A 23,186-nucleotide genomic window follows, 5' to 3' on the forward strand; every position below is an offset into this window, starting at 1 on the left:
ACGACCAAGTCAAGTGGCAATGTACCCGCAAGAATCTGTAGTGAGTCTGTAGACGCAGTGCGATAAGCCTGGGTAAGAGCGATCAGAGGAAAACCCTGACCACTATTTAATGTACGACGGACCGTCTTTAATTCGAGACGATGACCCCAAATGCTAGATGCATACGTCAAAGAGTTGACGGGTGATCACGTGTGACCGATCTAGAGCGACCGGTTGTCCTGCGCCGATCTGCACTAAGAGTGCGCTTGTATTATGGTGCGTACGCACCAAGCCAACGAACGGCCCACAGGCCAACTTTTAAAACCAGTAGCGTACAAAATATCGAAATAAAAATTAAATTTAAAAATTGAAATTAAATATCAAAATTAAAACTATTGTTATCATATTAAAATTAAATTCAAGTATCAAAATAAAATTATAATCATTATATTAAAATTAAAATAAAATATTGAAAGTTAAGACAGAACATGCACAATTTAAATAAATTTTCGAGATTGACCTAAAATTAGATCATCAACAATCACATACAGGTAATCCTCGACTTATGATGTTTTGACTTACGAAGATACGCACTAAGATTGAAAAAAAAATCTAAGAATTATTATTTTTACTTCCCCGTAAAGCACAGTTACTGAGAATATATCATGTATTAGTATGGGTGATCCAACGATTTTTGCTAACCCGGGGTGTTGTCGGTCACATCAAACGGATTTTTTTATTCTTCAATTGTTTCTCTCGTCGAAATAAATCAAGTAATAAAATCATTTCAGAGGTAAAATTTATCGAATAATGTGTGATTATTAATTTTCTTTCGATGAAAGAAAAAAAAACCCTTTGACAAATCACCGACATCCGACACCGCGTTTTTTAATGAATTGTTTTTTTTATCGATCATCGACGGTCGAATACAGTAACATATCGTGACGACTTTGAAGAAATAATAACAAGATGAAATTATAATATTTCTCTGGTTTTAAATGCGTATCGTCGTAATTTAAAACATTGTTGTAATTCAAAACATCAACGATGATCTAATTTTAGCTCAATCTCGCTCTTTAGCTTAATTTTGATATTTAATTTCAATTTTTTAATTTAATTTTTATTTCAATATTTTGCTGGTTAAAAAGTTGGCCCAAAATCGTCGTTGGTTTAGTCCGTAAGCACGTAACCTGTAAGTGATGATGATGTAGTTGGCCGATGATGTGCTGCTCTCTCTCTAGCAACACCAGCCAGCGACAGAAGCACCATCGTGCGCACATCGTGACAGTGACGTGCGTCGTGGGGGATAGCTAGATAGGGGGAATCGCTGGACGATTCATCATCAACCAGCGATTTAAATTTACTTCATACTTTCAAAATAACATTTGATTATACTTCGACGATATAGTAAGATTTAAATACACAATTTTAAACAGTTTCCGAATATAAAATCTATTCCTAATCTAGACACATCCATGTAAATAGAAATATAGGATAGGGGCCCCCTCCCCAAAATCCCGATTTTCGAGTAACATTAATTCAAAATATTATGCATTTTTTTCAGGGACGTAATTTGGGGAGGTGGCATAGGGGGGCACTCGCCTCCCTAAATTAAGGAATATTGTGAATTTAGAAAATGTTATGAATTTAATGATTAATGAGATACTATGGATCTATGTACGTTCATTTCTTATGTAAGTTACTTTTGGGTAACTAATAAAATAATCGCTGCTATGTGCTTTGAAAACAAATTATTATTTCAAAGCAAGTGTATTTTGGTTTTTAAGTAGTATGCCTTGGGTAAAATTCTTAGAAATTGTTCATACTATGGAGCAAATCGTTAGAAAAGTCCCCTTTACTTTATTTTGTCTCAAAAACAGATGTTTAGCGTTTATTTTTCCGAAAGTTCGTATATTTCTTGTTTTCAAGAAAAGTTTTAAATTCATATTTTACGGAATCGGTTCAATCACAAATGGTTTTATTTCTCGTATTTTTATTTTATTTGCAGACGTCCATTCTCTCACAAAACAAAGAATGAGATGGATTTAAACTTCATGTGTAACGAATTTGGTCCAAAAAAAGTTTTAGTTATTTAATAAAATTGCTTTCTGACCAAAACCTTATCAAATTTAGTACATAAAGAATACAAATATAAATTTTCAGCTTGATACGTTCAGGGGTGGGGTAAAATTTTTTTTTTACTTTTTTAAGAGGAAAAAATCCCACTTCTGGTTAATTATCTTTAATGATTTTTTAAATTATATTTTCATCACATTGATACAAGGAATTATACATAAAATCGTGAAGAGCAGACATATTTAAAGGGTCGATTAAAATAGTGGAAGAAAAATCCGGTAAACTTTCAACAGGAGTAAACTGTCACTTTCGGTTAACGGGTGTTCACGAAATTTTACACACACTCAGACACACAGCCACACACATTTTTCTATATTATGTAAACGTGATCAGTGATCGATTCTGAGTTCGAATTTTCGCATGATCACAAAACTTTATCTATTGTTATTAGTTATTACGTACATATGTACATAGATAAAGTAAAAAGACAGTCGGTAGAAATTAAGTTAATTGATAGTTTTTTAGTGACTCAGTTTAATGGTCGATTTTTTTTGACCATGTGAAGATTTTTGGAAAAAAATTTTCGCCTGCGGCGATTTTTTCCCTTTTCACATAATATTATTTTATAATTATTTTTTCAAAAATTATAAAAAATTAAACAGATTTGAAAAAAGTTTGCTGTTATCGAAATGAAAACGACTCACCGAAGATTTGATGAGGGCTCGTACACATCCAATTAAGAGTAACGAAAACGAATAAAGCTGTGATCGTGCGATTCAACTAATCAAATGTAAGATCAAGCGCGCGAAATCTTACACAAACTGACAGATGAATGTCGCTTAACAGGCGAAGGCTGCCGACTATCCAGCCCAAAACGGCAAAGTGAGTGAAAGAGAAAGAGCTATCTGCAGTTGCAAATAGCTCTTTCTCTTTCTCGTTCCGAGACTCCGGGCTGCGTGGCGTTCAGGGCGGCGCTGTAAAACTTTACAGCCAGTAAAGCAACATTTTAATTCATCTGTCACCATACAAGTTAGTGGGGTCTTCGAAACGGTCAACATTACTTACAATATCACCCTTTTGGATATGGGTGATATTGTAAGTAATATTTACTCTGTCGAAGGCCCCAATAGTTCGTCCATCCAACTAATAAAAAAAATATTATTAATAAATAAAATATTAAATGTATTATATTTTAGAATTTTATAGGAGGGGCTGCAGCCCGGCAGCCCATTAGGACGAGCCGCCACTGATATATATATATATATATATATATATATATATATATATATATATATATATATATATATATATATATATATATATATATATATATATATATATATATATTCTATTACGATATATTTTCTATTCAATTCAAATAAATTCGCCCCCGGCCTCGAGGGGCACCGAAGGCTCCGGGAGCGAAGGAATTTCAAATATTGATTTTTTTTCCTTTCATTTTTTTAATATATGTAAATGAGAAGTGCTACAATTACGATGAAGAAACCAAAGATAGACTTCACTGAGGGGATTAGTGAAAACATCTAATACGGTTTTTGGTGCTTTTTCTTCAGTTAAGAAAAAAGCTTCAAATAGCTTTAGAGTGCGTTATATTTCAGGTAATAGTGATAACCCTAAAACTGGTCACGAGAAAACTGGTCACACCCGAAAATTAAAAATTGGTCGAATTTCAGATTCCCTTCTACACATAGTTCTCCAGAAAGTACGTAAGAAAGAGACAAATAGTTCATTGTCGAATATTGCTGTAGTGTTTACCAGACATTGACTTTTTGTTTTTAGTTTATGTTATGTTAATTCTGAGTTAAAAACATCTGTAGGAAGAACACTTGGGCGTCCCGAGAGGTTTGTTCGGGACACTGGGACACGAGACTTAAAACTGGTGACAATCCCGATTAAAGGTCTGTTCATACCTATCCAGCACGACCCGAATCTTGCAAGTATCCTGCAAGTACGGACAGTATTCTTTAATACATTCTATATGGACGCGCATGAATGCGTAAATGCGTATGCGCGAATGAAGTATGAATGCGTCCATATAATGTACCAAAGAATACTATACGCACTTGCAGGACACCTGCAGGATACGGGTCGTGCTGGATAGGTATGAACAAACCTTAATCGGGATGCCTGACAAGTTGTCAGTGACAACCCTAGGTATAACTAGTACCAAATTTAGACCAAAGAAAAGAGCAAGGCGTCTGGTTGCTGTCAGAGTAAAATACTGGGACGATGGAGTGCAGGCTTTGTCTCGGATCAGCTCCGGCCGAGTCTTCCATCTCCATCTTCCAGAGACCAGGTCCTCATCCAGAGCGTCTGGAGGAACGCATTCGGACCGGCTGTCAGATTTATGTAGGTTACTGGTTACAGGTTACAATACTGTTGTGGACCCAATTGGTTCTCCCGACTCTTCTCACCGCTCAATCCTATTGTTTTTTTCATTTCATCTGCAGGTTAAAAGAGGCGATGGGTTGCCAGACACGGTGTGTCTTTCGTGTAAGACCAATCTCGAATCGTTGATCAGCTTTCGAAAGGCTTGTTTTCGAAGCCACGAAACGTCTCAACTGAGGTTAGCTGATTGCTTGAACATCAAGACTGAAGAAGTTTTCTTAGAAGATCTAATATGGGACGACGAGCCTTCACAATCGACAATTCACCGAAAGGATAGTGACATTTGCTTGAAGCCATTTCCCAGTGAATCTGAACTTATTTTACACAAAAGATCTCATCCTGAAGAAAAGCGGTTTCAATGTGATATTTGTTTAAAATCATTTGGTTATAAAAATATACTTGTGGTACATTTAAAAACTCACACGGGGGAAAAGCCATACAAATGTGACATTTGTTTAAAATCTTTTACTTATAAATATAAACTTGTGATACATTTAAGAACTCACACGGGGGAAAAGCCATACCAGTGTGAAATTTGTCTAAAATCATTTACTCAAAAATCTAACCGCGAGACACATAAAAAAGTGCATGCTGGGTTAAAACCACACAAATGTGGGATTTGTTTAAAATCATATGTTCGTAAAAATGAACTTGTGTCACATTTGAGAACTCACACGGGGGAAAAGCCTTACAAGTGTGAAATTTGTCTAAAATCATTTATTGAAAAACGTAGGCTCAATAATCATAAAAAATTGCATGCTGGGATAAAACCACACAAATGTGACATTTGTTTAAAATCATATGTTCATAAAGATCAACTTGTGTCACATTTAAGAACTCACACAGGGGAAAAGCCTTACAAGTGTGAAATCTGTCTAAAATCATTTATTGAAAAACGTAGGCTCAATAATCATAAAAAATTGCATGCTGGGATAAAACCACACAAATGTGACATTTGTTTAAAATCATATGTTCATAAAGATCAACTTGTGTCACATTTAAGAACTCACACAGGGGAAAAGCCTTACAAGTGTGAAATCTGTCCAAAATCATTTACTCAAAAATCTGACCTCGAGAGACATAAACGATTACATGCTGAGATAAAACCACACAAATGTGACATTTGTTTAAATTCGTATGTTCGTAAAGATGGACTTGTGATACATTTAAGAACTCACACGGGGGAAAAGCCTTATAGGTGTGAAATCTGTCTAAAATCATTTACTCTAAAATCTAGCCTCGGAAGACATAAAAAATTGCATGCTGGGATAAAACCACACAAATGTGAAATTTGTTTAAAATCATATGTTCGAAAAATTGAACTTGTGACACATTTAATATCTCACACGGGGGTAAAGCTATACAAATGTGACATTTGTTTAAAATCATATGCTTGTAAAGATAAACTTGTTAAACATTTAAGAACTCACACCGGGGAAAAGCCTTACAAGTGTGAAATTTGTCTGAAATCACTTACTCAAAAACCTAGCCTCGAGACACATAAAAAATTGCATGCTGGGATAAAACCACACAAATGTGACATTTGTTTATAATCATTTATCCGAAAAGATAAACTTGTGACACATTTAATATCTCACCCCGGTGAAAAGCCTTACAAGTGTGAAATTTGTTTAAAATTATTTACTCGAAAATCTATCCTCTGGTCACATAATAAATTACATATAAAAAAATGATGAATATAAAAAAAATTGTTATTATTTAAATACTGTTATTATTCTTACATTTTGGCTGCATGCGTGCCATGATGTTTTTGGTGCCCCCTTCTCATGTCATTTCAGTTCATTTAAATAATTTTAAGAGAAATGATAATTCAAAATTAAATGCACAGATCTATTATTTGGCTTACTTGTTTTATTTATTTTAAATGTAATAATTTTTATTTATTGGATGAAATTGTGGTAATTATGATAAACATACTTCATCGTAAGCCAGGGGTCAAAGTGCTCTAAAATTGTGGCAATTTCAACAGACGGGGCGAAACGTATGACCGGCGTAAGAAAAGGGTTTGTTGCCATTTTGAAAGGAAAAATTAGTCATGAGGTAGTTGCTTACCATTGCGTAGTTCATCAAGAAGCGCTTTGTGTCCAGACATTTCCAGAAAAAAATTGCAAAGTTTCAGTCCCATTCGTACTTTACCAATGGCTGCTCGGAATAGTGCTCGGGTGCTGAGGCCGTACCACTGCTGAAGATTCTTTAGCCATGATGTTTTCCGCCTGCCCCGACTGCGTTGGCCTACGATTTTCCCCTGGATTATAAGGCGCAGGAGATCGTATTTTTCGTTCCGCATCACATGTCCGAAGTACTCCAATGTACGCCTTTTCACACTTTTGAGCACTTCGACATATTTTCCCATCAGGGCAAGCACCTCGGCATTGGTACGACGCGCCATCCATGAGATTCTCAGCATCCTTCCGTATGTCCACATCTCAAATGCCTCTAGTTTCTTACATGTGGCATCCGTCGGGGTCCATGCTTCTGTTCCATACAGAAGGATGCTGAAAACGTAGCATTGTAGAAGTCTCAGTCGGGGTGCTATACTGAGATCACGTGTGGTTAGGACTTTTTTCATATCACTATGTGCTATTTATCAACATACACTAGGTACATGTTTACATTAATGATTTAAATATCACGCATTAATTATGAAAAAATATCCGAATTTATTTACAATTATTCTTGCATATAAACATATGCAGTGGCAGACTGGCCATACAAGCGAACATGCCCGATGGCATGTGGGCCCCACTATCTGTTAGAAAATATGGGCCCTCAGTAAAATTAAATAACTTTATAACTATTTATAGGATATTGCAACTTTGGGACCTAAAGTTTGGGTATTACAACAAAACAAATTTCTAACGATATACACAAACAACTAATACCTGCACTAACAGCCCAAGGATCGGTTAACTTTTTTTATTAGGCTTGAAATGTAAGTTTCAACATTTGCGTGGGCCCTTTTGCCGGGCCCATTTCCAACGTCAATATTATGTATATACCAATACCTATGTAATAACTAACTACTGAAATAAAAATGGGAATAAACAAATTTTCGTGAATAATATAAACAGAATTGCTTAAAACAATTTTGATAGGACGATTCATCATCAACCAGCGATTTAAATTTACTTCATACTTTCAAAATAACATTTGATTATACTTCGACGATATAGTAAGATTTAAATACACAATTTTAAACCGTATATAAAATCTGTTCCTAATCTAGACACATCCATGTAAATAGAAATATAGGATAGGGGCCCCCTCCCCAAAATCCCGATTTCCGATTAACATTAATTGAAAATATTATGCAATTTTTTCAGGGACGTAATTTGGGGGTCCATAGGGGGGCACTCGCCCCCCTAAACTAAGGAATAGTGTGAATTTAGAAAATATTATGAATTTAATGATTAATGAGATACTATGGATCTATGAATGCTACGTTTATTTCTTATGTACATATGTTACTTTTGGGTAACTAATAAAATAATCGCTGCTATGTGCTTTGAAGAAAAACAAAACAAAACTTTATCTATTGTTATTACGTACATGTACATAGATAAAGTGAAAAGACAGTTGGTAGAAATTAAGTTAATGACTCAGTTTGATGGTCGATTAATGTTGACCATGTGAAGATTTGTGGAAAAAAATGGAAGGCTGCAGGAATGGCGGCGGATGTCCGACGGTCGCTCCCCACCCGCCAGTGTTTCATCAGGGACCTCTATGAGGGTCTCGAATCTCGCGACGTGGAGGATGCCCTCGTACGGGTCCTTGGCACCAATTGTCGTGAGCAGGTGCGAGTGCAGAGGCTGCGTCCAGCCTCCGGAGGTACGCTCACCTGCACGGTGACCTTGCCCTGCACCACCGAGACCGACGCGCTGCTCAAGAAGGGTCGCGTACGAGTCGGACTCGTCAGGTGCAGGGTAAGAGAAAAAGTAGACCTGCAGCAGTGCTACCGCTGTCGAGCCTTTGGACACATTGCTGCTGGCTGTATGGGCGAAGATAGGTCTTTGCTCTGCAACTGCTGCGGCAAAACGGGGCACAAAGCGGCGGAGTGCAGCGACTCACCACACTGTGCTCTCTGCGCGAAGGTGGGCCGAAGTGCTACCCATCGTCTCGGAAGCGCACGGTGTGAGGCATTTAGGCAGGCGTTACAACTAAAAAAGAAGGTAAGTTTGCACAAAAATGGCTAGAATCCTTCAAATCAACTTGGGACACTGCCGTGCCGCTCAGGATCTTCTGCTGCAGAAGTCGGTTGAGTTGGCGGTGGACATTGTTGTTGTGTCGGAGCAGTGGAGGAACAGAACTAGTTCCTGGTACTCTGATGCTTCGCCCACGGCAGCGATTTACGTTCCCTCAACCCAGCATCGAGTAATCGGTTCATCTGATCCGGCGGTGTGTGGGTTTGTTTGGGTTGAGCTGGCGGGTCTGCGGATCTATAGCTGCTACTTCTCCCCGAACTCGGACCTACCGCAGTTCGAAGACGATTTGGGTCGTCTTGATTTTGATCTCAGAGGAGTCGAGAGAGGAACCTCTATCGTAGTGTCCGGAGACTTCAACGCCAAGTCAGCAAGTTGAGGGTCTTCGATCATGGATCGAAGGGGAATCCTCCTCAGTGAGCTGGCCGCTAGCCTCCAGTTGACCCCGGCAAACGTAGGCAATGAGCTCACGTTTCGCAGGGGAGCCGGCGGCTCCGTCGTTGACGTCACCTTCGTTGACGACGGCATTGTGGGCAGAATCAACAACTGGAAGGTCTTGGACGACTACTCGCACAGCGACCACCAGTACATCTGGTATGAGATCGTGGGTGCCCCGGCTGGTCGCGGGGGCCCAATCGCCAACGAGATTGGCTGGTGCATCCGCAGTCTCGATGTCCTGGCACTCGAAGAGACGTTCTCTGCTGGCGGTGGCACAGTTTACTCTGCTTCCAGGGCCGAGGCAATGGTAGAGGCGCTCGGCGTGCTGACCAAACGCGCGTGTGACTCTGCAATGACTCGAAAAGGGAGGGGCACTATGAGGAGGCCGGTGTATTGGTGGAACGACACCATAGCTGGGCTCCGTAAGAGTTGCCTCGCCCTCAGAAGGCTTGCGCAGAGAGTAGGGCACACCCTGGAGGCGGATGAACTGCACCGAAATGCGCGGAAGGCACTCAAGGGTGCCATCAAGGACAGTAAAAAGAAGTGCTGGCGGGAGCCGTGTGAGATGGTCGACACCGATCCGTGGGGACTGCCGTACAAAATAGTGCGACAGAAGCTGCGCGGTCGGTCGGCCGATCCCTATCTTGACGACCCGGAGAATCTGAAAACTGTGGTCGATGGGCTCTTTCCGGAACACCCGGAGCGAGCGCGAGTGCTCGACGTCCCAACTGATGTTGAGGAATGCCCGCTGTTCCAAAAGGGCGAACTGGAGCGGGCCCTGAAGGGCCTTAAGGCCCACAAAGCTCCGGGCACGGATGGAGTCCCGAACGAAATAGTCTCGGCGGTAGGGAGGGCCTTCCCCGATGTCCTACTCGACGTCTACAATGCGTGCCTGCGGGAGGGGACCTTCGGCGGGGCTTGGAAGAGGCAAAAGCTCGTGCTTATACCTAAGAAGAGCCCTGCGGTGGGACCGTCCTCTTACAGGCCGCTGTGTATGCTCGATGGATTCGGGAAGCTCCTGGAGAGACTGACTCTCCAGAGACTTCAGCCGTTCCTCGAAGATGACGCCACGGGACTCTCCCCGCTTCAATACGGATTCAGGCGGGGCCAATCAACGATCGACGCCGTCAACCATGTCGTCGGAACAGTACGATCGGCATGGGAAGGATCTGTGAAGCGGAGCAAGCATGTCGCTCTGGTGGCACTGGACATCCGAAACGCCTTCAACTCGGCTCGATGGGATAATATCCTAAGAGCCGTCGGGGAGGACTATCGGGTGCCCCGCTACTTGACGAGACTGCTGGAGAGTTACTTTGAAGACCGACTGCTGGAGTACCGGTGCGGCACTACCGGTGATCTCTCCTCGCGGCGACTCTCGTCGGGCGTCCCGCAGGGCTCTGTCCTCGGATCTGTCCTGTGGAACGCTATGTATGACGGGTTACTGAGGGTGGAGCTCCCGGAGGGTGCCAGCGCCGTTGCTTTTGCTGACGATGTCGCAATCATGGTGGTTGCGAAATCCCTCAGAAGCGTGGAGATCTGCGGCAATGACGCGCTCTATCGGGTGAAGACATGGCTAGATCGCGCTGGGCTGGAATTAGCAGTCCAGAAGACGGAGGCAGTGTTCTTCACCAGACGAAGAGGTTTCGGCCCGCCGAAATTGGAGCTGGAGGGTTTTGAGGTGCCGTTCCGCGATTCGGTGCGATACCTCGGAATCCAGCTCGACCAAAAGCTCAGGTTCACGGAGCACGTGGAGCGAGCATCCGCCAGGGCGGACGTGACGGCCTGTCAGTTAGCCCGCCTCATGCCAAATGTGGGTGGACCTAAGAGTGTTAGGAGGAAACTCCTGAGCTCGGTGGTCCACTCCATACTCTTGTACGGCGCTCCCGTCTGGTGTCCTTAAAGTGGAGCGCACTAGGCGGAAAATGGCTGGAGTGCAGAGACGGAGCGCTCTTAGGGTTGTTTCGGCGTACCACACGGTATCGGAAGATGCCGCACTGGTGCTTGCTGGCACACTGCCTGTAGACCTGCTTGCGGTTGAGCGAAAGGCGACACACAGCGGGTTGAAAAGAAGCGAAGCGAGGGATGCCACCATGATACAGTGGCAGCAGCGGTGGGAGTCAGCTACTGGGGGGAGGTGGACGCAAAGGCTCGTCGATGACCTGAAGCAATGGTGCGGAAGGACACACGGCGACCTGAGCTATCACCTCACCCAGTTGTTGACAGGACACGGTTGCTTCGGAACCTATCTGCACAAGATAGGGAAAGAAGCAACACCAAGCTGCCACCACTGTGAGGCAGCTGATGATGACGCGGAGCATACATTGCTTCACTGTCCTGCGTGGGATGCCCCGAGAGAGGCCCTCAAAGCCGCGATCGGGGAGGAAACGCTATGGACGGGGATGGTGATGGGTTCCATGCTCCGCGACAGAGGGAGCTGGTCGGCTTGGGAGGCCTTTGCTGCCTCCGTGATCGGGGAGAAGTTGCAGTCCGAAAGGGAAAGGAGACGCCAGGAGCCTGCTTCTGTGCCGTAGGACTCGATAAGAGCACCGCGACCTGAGGTGGGCCTCTGCCGTCTCCTGTGTGAGCGCATTGCGCAAGGCCAGCTGCTGCCTGGTAATGCTTAAGTGCGGGTCCGGCAGCAGCTGAAAGAGAGAGGGGTTTTTAGTGAGTAAGAATCTCACACTCCCCCTGGAATTCGGGCCGGGGAGGCCTATGCAAGGTTTTACCCTCTCACGGGAAAAAAAAAAGGTGTTATTGAATGCATGCTTGTGGAAGTTACTAATGTTTAAATATTGTAATAGTTAATGATGGTTTTATTGTAGTAACATACATATGTACATTTGCACTTTAATATAGTGTGTATAGCTAAATTTTTTTTTTTAATATGGCTTATATTTGTAATGCATTCGTTTTCGAAATTTCCAACGGCTCGAGAAGCTTTGGGATTTTAGGCCAAAACAGATGCCTAAAAATAACTTTCTAGTAAGATGGAAATATTTCATAATTCATTACGTTTTCGGACATTTTTTCGACTTTTTTTTCAGTTGGTTTTTTGGAACCCCTAGTTTGGTTTACTGTCAAGCGGAGTGTCCAATAAATAAAGTTAAAATTGATCCTTGTGGAAGTTACTAATATTTAAATATTGTAATAGTTAATGATGGTTTTATTATAGTAACATACATTTGTAGTTTAATATAGTGTGTGTAGCCAAATATTTTTTCTTAATATGGCTGTATTAGTTTGGTTTACTGTCACGCGGAATGTATAATAAAATAAAACTTCAGTGCATGTACATATACATAAACTGTACAAAAATTGGTTGCCGACCACTGCCGATCGCTGCGTCCTTCCTTTTTTTTACCACTTTCCCGCTAGTTAAACCCCCCGCACCCCTCAGTTAATGGCGACAACATCTCCGACCAAAAATGTCCGTAAGGGCGCATCTATGTATATTATATATCTATGGTGTGACGGGTGATCTAAGCCCGCTTTAAAAGTCACGAAATTTGACCCTTAAAGCCCTCAACATGAGGCCACCACACACCCCCCAACGAATACAGTCCAAGAGACCCTTTCGTCGGAGAACGAGACGGTTGCTCATGAATATCGCACAAGAACAACCGCACATCACTGCTCTAATAAAAAAACCACACTGTACATAACCAAGTACAAAATCAACAACAACGCATAAACACATAAAGCGCGCATGCGCTAGGAAACTACCCGAAATGTGCCGTGCGAATGCACGCACACCTCAAGTAAACATACATGTACGCATGATTATGCGTGCATAAGCACGCACGCACACACACACACACACACACATATAGCATCCAGGGGAACACAGCTTCCCAAAGCATTCCGCGAACTTTCTGAAAGCTCTAAACGATGCTTTACTCATTATTAGATCCCCATGATGTAAGGGGCCAATGAGAGAACCCCTGACGCTGTCCAGCAGAACCCTCCTCTCAGCCTCCATCCCAGGACAGGACCACAGAATATGATCTGCATCCTGCTCCGGAAAAGAACACGGACAAGAGGACTCCGATACCAAGCCCATAGATGCGAGCTTGCCGTTAAAGTGGCCATGACCAGTTAAAAATTGACTGGTCCAAAAACTAGGCGACAGCCAATCACGCTCAAGGCGCGAAGTGACCCTCGGAAAAAACAAATAGGTTTGTCTACCTTTAGAGGAACAATCCCTTCTAAGTTGCCAAGCCGAAATAGCACAATTTAAAAAACAGACTTCACACTTCGCCAGAATCGAGGATTATCGCACTGTGACCGATTAGGAGCTAGGAAAAGGACGCCTGAGACGGAAGCATCTAGCCCACCACGAAGTTTTTCTCGAGCAGCTCTTATTTGGACGACCAAGTCAAGTGGCAATGTACCCGCAAGAATCTGTAGTGAGTCTGTAGACGCAGTGCGATAAGCCTGGGTAAGAGCGATCAGAGGAAAACGCTGACCACTATTTAATGTACGACGGACCGTCTTTAATTCGAGACGATGACCCCAAATGCTAGATGCATACGTCAAAGAGTTGACGGGTGATCACGTGTGACCGATCTAGAGCGACCGGTTGTCCTGTGCCGATCTGCACTAAGCGTGCTCTTGTATTAGTGATGATGATGTAGTTGGCCGATGATGTGCTGCTCTCTCTCTGGCAACACCAGCCAGCGACAGCAGCGCCATCGTGGCAGTGACGTGCGGCGTGGGGGATAGCGCAGGGGGGGAGGCTCTAAATTACATTGCACCTGTGGCCTCCGAAACGCTTAATCCGCCACTGAATATCATTATGGATGTACATAATAGGTTTTCAACTTAGTTAAGCAACTATTAGAATATAAACACTGTAGTCCCGAGTGTCCTGATAAACATAAATGATAATATTCTCAAAGAAAAGATTAACAACATTTCTGAAAAATTTTCTATATTAATGAATATTGTAACGAACGGTTGGCGCGTGTTTATACTGCTCTCGCGGTGGGAGAGCAGGTGGCGGAAATCGTCGTCCTTCCAGGAAACGGTTATGAGGAAATAATTTTTATGTAGATATATCTAATGTATAATTTAGAAAGAGACTTTGTATACATGTATGTATGCAGTGGATGTCTGGCCATACAAGCGAACATGCCCGATGGCATGTGGGCCCCACTATCTGTTAGAAAATATGGGCCCTCAGTAAAATTAAATAACTTTATAACTATTTATAGGATATTGCAACTTTGGGACCTAAAGTTTGGGTATTACAACAAAACAAATTTCTTACGATATACACAAACAACTAATACCTGCATTAACAGCCCAAGGATCGGTTAACTTTTTTTATTAGGCTTGAAATGTAAGTTTCAACATTTGCGTGGGCCCTTTTGCCGGGCCCATTTCCAACGTCAATATTATGTATATACCAATACCTATGTAACAACTAACTACTGAAATAAAAATGGTAATAAACAAATAATATAAACTGATTTGCCTAAAAAAATTTTGATAGGACGATTCATCATCAACCAGCAATTTAAATTTACTTCATACTTTCAAAATAACATTTGATTATACTTCGACGATATAGTAAGATTTAAATACACAATTTTAAACAGTTTCCGAATATAAAATCTATTCCTAATCTAGACACATCCATGTAAATAGAAATATAGGATAGGGGCCCCCTCCCCAAAATCCCGATTTTCGAGTAACATTAATTCAAAATATTATGCATTTTTTTTTCAGGCATGTAATTTGGGGAGGTGGCATAGGGGGGCACTCGCCTCCCTAAATTAAGGAATAGTGTGAATTTAGAAAATATTATGAATTTAATGATTAATGAGATACTATGGATCTATGAATGGTACGTTTATTTCTTATGTATGTTACTTTTGGCTAACTAATAAAATAATCGCTGCTATGTGCTTTGAAAAAAAAATATTATTTCAAAGCAAGTGTATTTTGGTTTTTAAGTGGTATGCCTTGGGTAAAATTCTTAGAAATTGTTCATCCAATGGAGCGAATCGTTAGAAAAGTCCCCTTTACTTTATTTTGTCTCAAAAACAGATGTTTAACGTTTATTTTTCCGAAAGTTCGTATATTTCTTGTTTTCAAGAAAAGTTTTAAATTAATATTTTACTGAATCGGTTCAATCACAAATGGTTTTATTTCTCGTATTTTTATTTTATTTGCAGACGTCCATTCTCTCACAAAACAAAGAATGAGATGGATTTAAACTTCATGTGTAACGAATTCGGTCCAAAAAAAGTTTTAGTTATTTAATAAAATTGCTTTCTGACCAAAACCTTATCAAATTTAGTACATAAAGAATACAAATATAAACTTTCAGCTTGATCCGTTCAGGGGTGGGGTAAATTTTTTTTTTTACTTTTTTAAGAGGAAAAAATCCCACTTCTGGTTAATTACATTTAATGATTTTTTAAATTATATTTTCATCACATTGATACAAGGAATTATACATAAAATCGTGAAGAGCAGACATATTTAAAGGGTCGATTAAAATAGTGGAAGAAAAATCCGGTAAACTTCCAACAGGAGTAAACTGTCACTTTCGGTTAACGGGTGTTCACGAAATTTTACACACACTCAGACACACAGCCACACACATTTTTCTATATTATGTAAACGTGATCAGTGATCGATTCCGAGTTCGAATTTTCGCATGATCACAAAACTTTATCTATTGTTATTAGTTATTACGTACATATGTACATAGATAAAGTAAAAAGACAGTCGGTAGAAATTAAGTTAATTGATAGTTTTTTAGTGACTCAGATTGATGGTCGATTTTTTTTGACCATGTGAAGATTTTTAGAAAAAAATTTTGATTTTTTCCCTTTTCACATAATATAATTTTATAATTATTTTTTCAAAAATTATAAAAAATTTCTTGTACCTGATTGTTAGCGTGATGGATAGAAGAAAAATTTTGTTATATGGGTGGGGGGGGGGGGGGGACAAATTTTTTTAACCCTGGGTGGGCCCCCTTTGACTCCTGGCATGCACTGATTTCAGTCCCAGTCCGCCACTGTATGTATGTATGTTTATATGTATATATATATATATATATATATATATATATATATATATATATATATATATATATATATATATATATATATATATATATATATATATATATATATATATATATATATATATATATATATATATATATATATATATATATATATATATATATATATATATATATATATATATATATATATATATATATATATATATATATATATATATATATATATATATATATATATATATATATATATATATATATATATATATATATATATATATATATATATATATATATATATATATATATATATATATATATATATATATATATATATATATATATATATATATATATATATATATATATATATATATATATATATATATATATATATATATATATATATATATATATATATATATATATATATATATATATATATATATATATATATATATATATATATATATATATATATATATATATATATATATATATATATATATATATATATATATATATATGGGGGGATTAGTGAAAAAATCTAATACGGTTTTTGGTGCTTTTTCTTCAGTTAAGAAAAAAGCTTCAAATAGCTTTAGAGTGCGTTATATTTCAGGTAATAGTGATAACCCTAAAACTGGTCACACCCGAAAATTAAAAATTGGTCGAATTTCAGACTCCCTTCTACACATAGTTCTCCAGAAAGTACGTAAGAGAGAGACAAATAGTTCATTGTCGAATATTGCTGCAGTGTTTACCAGACATTGACTTTTTGTTTATAGTTTATGTTATGTTAATTCTGAGTTAAAAACATCTGTAGGAAGAACATTTGGGCGTCCCGAGAGGTTTGTTCGGGGCACTGGGACACGAGACTTAAAACTGGTGACAATCAGTGGCGTAACGTGAATTCCAGGCGCCCCCCCGCAAAATATTTTACGCCCCCCCCCCCCCATATACACATAGTATATATATAAAATCATTTTTTCAAAATATCTGTTCTTCTGGACTTCGCATCGGCAAACACTTCGATTATTTCGTTAAAATTCATTTTATTTGTTCTCTCATGTTCAATACTAATCAGCGCTAATCCTTTGAGTCGATGTTGTGACAAAGTTGACCTTAAGTAATTTTTAATAAGTTTCAACTTAGAGAACGAGCGCTCAGCAGTGGCTATAGTTACCGGAAGCGTAAGGAACAAGATGATTGCGGTGGCGATATCAGGAAATGAAGAATTTATAGTGTAAAAAACACAAACACTGTCGATCTTCTCTATTTTTTCTCTTAAGCACGAACGGAAATCAAGCACCTGGCTAGGTAGTGACTTGTCAAAGTCATTGACATATTGGTCGGTTAAAGATTTGGCTTCACGATATACATAAGTCGTCATCTGATACTTGAATGAGATTTTTACTTTGTAGGAAGGCGAACTTTGAAATTATATCGTTAAAAGATGTAAAACGAACCTTCAATTGCATCAAGGCTACGTCTAGTGCCGCATTAAAAAATGTTATTTCAAACTTTTTCAATAAATTTTGGAATCGTGTATCATTACTAAGTTCATCGAAGTGCTTTTTGACAAAAGATTGACTCCAAATGTCAATTTTGGCTCCAAACCCCATTTTGTTGCAATCGTTACAAATTCTTCAAATGTATTCCTAAAACGATTGAGATTGTCGTATGCATTTTTGATCATCGACTGAGCACTGATAACATCGACGTTTTTTGATTGTAGGAGCTTTGTTACAAAGTTGAGAGGCTGAAGAATGTTATCAAAAAGCACGAGTAGGAGAATAAATTCGAAACTTTCCATTTTCTTTTTTAGTCCCTTTGCTTCTAATTGTTCATCCTTTCTTTTACTTTTTAGAAATATTTCTGTAAGACATTTTAAAACATCTGTATATGAATATCGAAGTGCATTGATGGAATCAAGTCTTGAAGACCAACGAGTAGGGTTCAATCTTTTTAAAGTAACTGATGGTGAATTTTCCTTAAAAACTTCCCACCTGTTAATGCTGACAGCGAAAAATTTATAAATTTGTTCCAACCACATCAAAAAATCATTTGTGTATTGTCCTCGGTCAGTCGGATATTTTTCATGAAGAAGGAACCTTATAAATGAATCGACCACTTCACCAGAAATGTTTGAGGAAGAAGAGCTAGGCTCAGTCGATTGAATTTCTGCAACAGTTATTTCTGCAACAGAATTTCGCCGTATTATCCGTAACTGCTGGTTCGATTACATCGGTATTGCTCAAAGGAGAGCTAGGTTAATTTTCTGATAAAACTGCTGGAGGACTTAATTCCACTATGTCACTAGAGGCTTTGAGAAATTTGTTGATTTTAGTCAATTTCGATGAACTCGCGATTTGACTATTTTTTCGCTTTCGAGATTCTGCTCCACTGAACTTCTTCTTAAAACTACTCATATTAAAAAAATATATGTATCGCGAAAGATTTCTCAACTACAGGGATAACACAATGGTACACTTCACGTCACTTTACCCTGAGCAATGAGTTAGTTTTTATATACAATGATCAAACACGTTTCGGGAGCTAGTTTAATTATAATCAATCGCGATCCGATTCCAGAGCGTGTTCAAAATCAAATGAAGAAAAGTCTGAACGAACACAATGATTTTATGAGTAAAGTTGTAAAATTGACATATTATGGTCGCGTTCTATGATTTATTCATGGAAAGACGTTATACTTATGTTGAAAAAAAGGTCGACCCATTATAAAACCGACATGCTTTTGACTTTATGACGGTCTGTAATGAAATAATTTTGGTCGGAGATTTCAATGCTATTCTCGAAAATAAATACAAAGTTGTAAAATTTTATTGGTTTTCACGCCTCATTTAATTTTATGTTATTGTTTTAACACTAAAAATAATATATATATATACAAGAGTAGGAGAGAATTCTCAGAATTAAAAAAATAGTGAAAAAGACGCGCCGCTTAGCGGCGCCCCCCCGCATTGCGGGGTCTGCGGGCGCGGTAGTTACGCCACTGGTGACAATCCCGATTAAAGGTCTGTTCATACCTATCCAGCACGACCCGAATCTTGCAAGTATCCTGCAAGTACGGACAGTATTCTTTAATACATTCTATATGGACGCGCATGAATGCGTAAATGCGTATGCGCGAATGGAGTATGAATGCGTCCATATAATGTACCAAAGAATACTATACGCACTTGCAGGACACCTGCAGGATACGGGTCGTGCTGCATAGGTATAAACAAACCTTAATCGGGATGCCTGACAAGTTGTCAGTGACAACCCTAGGTATAACTAGTACCAAATTTAGACCAAAGAAAAGAGCAAGGCGTCTGGTTGCTGTCAGAGTAAAATACTGGGACGATGGAGTGCAGGCTTTGTCTCGGATCAGCTCCGGCCGAGTCTTCCATCTCCATCTTCCAGAGACTAGGTCCTCATCCAGAGCGTCTGGAGGAACGCATTCGGACCGGCTGTCAGATTAATGTAGGTTACTGGTTACAGGTTACAATACTGTTGTGGACCCAATTGGTTCTCCCGACTCTTCTCACCGCTCAATCCTATTGTTTTTTTCATTTGATCTGCAGGTTAAAAGAGGCGATGGGTTGCCAGACACGGTGTGTCTTTCGTGTAAGACCAATCTCGAATCGTTGATCAGCTTTCGAAAGGCTTGTTTTCGAAGCCACGAAACGTCTCAACTGAGGTTAGCTGATTGCTTGAACATCAAGACTGAAGAAGTTTTCTTAGAAGATCTAATATGGGACGACGAGCCTTCACAATCGACAATTCACCGAAAGGATAGTGACATTTGCTTGAAGCCATTTCCCAGTGAATCTGAACTTATTTTACACAAAAGATCTCATCCTGAAGAAAAGCGGTTTCAATGTGAGATTTGTTTAAAATCATTTGGTTATAAAAATATACTTGTGGTACATTTAAAAACTCACACGGGGGAAAAGCCATACAAATGTGACATTTGTTTAAAATCTTTTATTTATAAATATAAACTTATGATACATTTAAGAACTCACACGGGGGAAAAGCCATACCAGTGTGAAATTTGTCTAAAATCATTTACTCAAAAATCTAACCTCGAGAGACATAAACGATTACATGCTGGGATAAAACCACACAAATGTGACATTTGTTTAAAATCATATGTTCATAAAGATCATCTTGTGTCACATTTAAGAACTCACACAGGGGAAAAGCCTTACAAGTGTGAAATCTGTCTAAAATCATTTACTCAAAAATCTAACCTTGCGTCACATAAAAAATTGCATACTGGGATAAAACCACACAAATGTGACATTTGTTTAAAATCATTTATTCGAAAAGATAAACTTGTGACACATTTGAGATGTCACACGGGGGAAAAGCCATACAAATGTGACATTTGTTTAAAATCATTTGTTCGAAAAATTGAACTTGTGGCACATTTAATATCTCACACGGGGGTAAAGCTATACAAATGTGACATTTGTTTAAAATCATATGCTCGTAAAGTTCAACTTGTGTCACATTTAAGAACTCACACAGGGGAAAAGCCTTACAAGTGTGAAATCTGTCTAAAATCATTTACTCTAAAATCTAGCCTCGGAAGACATAAAAAATTGCATGCTGGGATAAAACCACACAAATGTGACATTTGTTTAAAATCATATGTTCGAAAAATTGAACTTGTGACACATTTAATATCTCACATGGGGGTAAAGCTATACAAATGTGACATTTGTTTAAAATCATGTGTTCGTAAAGATCAACTTGTGTCACATTTAAGAACTCACACAGGGGAAAAGCCTTACAAGTGTGAAATCTGTCTAAAATCATTTACTCAAAAATGTAGCCTCAATATGCATAAAAAATTGCATGCTGGGATAATACCACACAAATGTGACATTTGTTTAAAATCATATGTTCGTAAAGATCAACTTGTGTCACATTTAAGAACTCACACAGGGGAAAAGCCTTACAAGTGTGAAATCTGTCTAAAATCATTTACTCAAAAATCTGACCTCGAGGGACATAAACAATTGCATGCTCAGATAAAACCACACAAATGACGGCCTGAAAACCAGACTGGTACAATCGACAAAAAGATGAACGGGAGATAATCAAATATTTGTGTATATTTTTGAGGATTTGTATTATAAAATTACTAAAATAAATCTCAACATAGTCCTTACATTTAAAGTTCAGCACACTTCCAATTAACCTTTTTAAACGAAAACAAAAAATAGTGTGGTCAGAACATTTAATATCTCACACCGGGGAAAAGCCTTACAAGTGTGAAATTTGCCTGAAATCACTTACTCAAAAACCTAGCCTCGAGACACATAAAAAATTGCATGCTGGGATAAAACCACACAATGTGACATTTGTTTATAATCATTTATCCGAAAAGATAAACTTGTGACACATTTAATATCTCACCCCGGTGAAAAGCCTTACAAGTGTGAAATTTGTTTAAAATTATTTACTCGAAAATCTATCCTCTGGTCACATAATAAATTACATATAAAAAAATGATGAATATAAAAAAAATTGTTATTATATAAATACTGTTATTATTCTTACATTTTGGCTGCATGCGTGCCATGATGTTTTTGGTGCCCCCTTCTCATGTCATTTCAGTTCATTTAAATAATTTTAAGAGAAATGATAATTCAAAATTAAATGCACAGATCTATTATTTGGCTTACTTGTTTTATTTATTTTAAATGTAATAATTTTTATTTATTGGATGAAATTGTGGTAATTATGATAAACATACTTCATCATCGTAAGCCAGGGGTCAAAGTGCTCTAAAATTGTGGCAATTTCAACAGACGGGACGAAACGTATGACCGGCGTAAGAAAAGGGTTTGTTGCCATTTTGAAAGGAAAAATTAGTCATGAGGTAGTTGCTTACCATTGCGTAGTTCATCAAGAAGCGCTTTGTGTCCAGACATTTCCAGAAAAAAATTGCAAAGTTTCAGTCCCATTCGTACTTTACCAATGGCTGCTCGGAATAGTGCTCGGGTGCTGAGGCCGTACCACTGCCGAAGATTCTTTAGCCATGATGTTTTCCGCCTGCCCCGACTGCGTTGGCCTACGATTTTCCCCTGGTTTATAAGGCGCAGGAGATCGTATTTTTCGTTCCGCATCACATGTCCGAAGTACTCCAATGTACGCCTTTTCACACTTTTGAGCACTTCGACATATTTTCCCATCAGGGCAAGCACCTCGGCATTGGTACGACGCGCCATCCATGAGATTCTCAGCATCCTTCCGTATGTCCACATCTCAAATGCCTCTCGTTTCTTACATGTGGCATCCGTCGGGGTCCATGCTTCTGTTCCATACAGAAGGATGCTGAAAACGTAGCATTGTAGAAGTCTCAGTCGGGGTGCTATACTGAGATCACGTGTGGTTAGGACTTTTTTCATATCACTATGTGCTAATTATCAACATACACTAGGTACATGTTTACATTAAAACAATAAATGATTTAAATTAAAGTAGCCACTTGTACTCTCACAAACCATTCTAGCGAGCAATCCATATTTTATGATCTTTGCTCCATTGTACACACGAAATGATAACCTTTCTCTCCAGGGAATGATGCTCTCATCGAGGGATAACTGCTGAACGGGTTTATACACATTTAAAAATTTTGGTATAAAGTAATCAAAAACGGGTTGTATGTACATACCTTGTGTAACTTTTGGTTTTCATCACCGAGTGTTTCATTGTTAGAAAAGTGACATGATTGCCATATTTGGCGAAATCTATCTCTGCTCATTACTTGAGCAAAAATAGGAGTGGCACAACCTGGATCCGTGCTCCTATATTCGTCTCTATTGTCTTTTTTTACTTTTCCCATCATCGATATCAGCCCCATGAATTTTTTCATTTTTCATCTCGATGTTCTTCCAAACTTCAATAAATTTTGAATGTGATAACGATTAGATTCTTCCACAAAAAAATAAAATAAATCATCACCAACAAATAATTCCACAGCGTCCATGATATTCTTA

At 38.9% G+C, this 23,186-nt stretch overlaps 2 protein-coding genes across 2 annotated transcripts; both read left to right on the forward strand.

Annotated features, from left to right (window-relative positions):
- Window positions 1-4,286: 4,286 nt before the first annotated feature.
- Window positions 4,287-6,327, forward strand: LOC143912004 (uncharacterized). The gene is made up of 3 exons (XM_077431110.1): window positions 4,287-4,425; window positions 4,527-5,916; window positions 6,084-6,327. Exons 1-3 carry the CDS (start codon window positions 4,306-4,308, stop codon window positions 6,086-6,088), a joined length of 1,515 nt encoding a protein of 504 aa, XP_077287236.1. The 5' UTR covers window positions 4,287-4,305; the 3' UTR covers window positions 6,089-6,327.
- Window positions 6,328-19,147: 12,820 nt separating this feature from the next.
- LOC143912003 (uncharacterized) lies at window positions 19,148-21,864 on the forward strand. The gene is made up of 2 exons (XM_077431109.1): window positions 19,148-19,653; window positions 19,755-21,864. Exons 1-2 carry the CDS (start codon window positions 19,534-19,536, stop codon window positions 21,228-21,230), a joined length of 1,596 nt encoding a protein of 531 aa, XP_077287235.1. The 5' UTR covers window positions 19,148-19,533; the 3' UTR covers window positions 21,231-21,864.
- Window positions 21,865-23,186: the final 1,322 nt, after the last annotated feature.

This window comes from Arctopsyche grandis, chromosome 5 (assembly GCF_051622035.1).
Source record: "Arctopsyche grandis isolate Sample6627 chromosome 5, ASM5162203v2, whole genome shotgun sequence".
Taxonomy (NCBI): Eukaryota; Metazoa; Arthropoda; class Insecta; order Trichoptera; family Hydropsychidae; genus Arctopsyche; species Arctopsyche grandis.

What these genes read in the sequence shown, in the direction of transcription:
- LOC143912003 (XM_077431109.1), top strand. Translation starts at nt 19,534, where the DNA reads ATGGAGTGCAGGCTTTGTCTCGGATCAGCTCCGGCCGAGTCTTCCATC. An exon ending in GGACCGGCTGTCAGATTAAT is followed by an intron (nt 19,654 to 19,754) that starts GTAGGTTACTGG and finishes TTTGATCTGCAG; the next exon opens with GTTAAAAGAGGCGATGGGTT.
- LOC143912004 (XM_077431110.1), top strand. Translation starts at nt 4,306, where the DNA reads ATGGAGTGCAGGCTTTGTCTCGGATCAGCTCCGGCCGAGTCTTCCATC. An exon ending in GGACCGGCTGTCAGATTTAT is followed by an intron (nt 4,426 to 4,526) that starts GTAGGTTACTGG and finishes TTTCATCTGCAG; the next exon opens with GTTAAAAGAGGCGATGGGTT.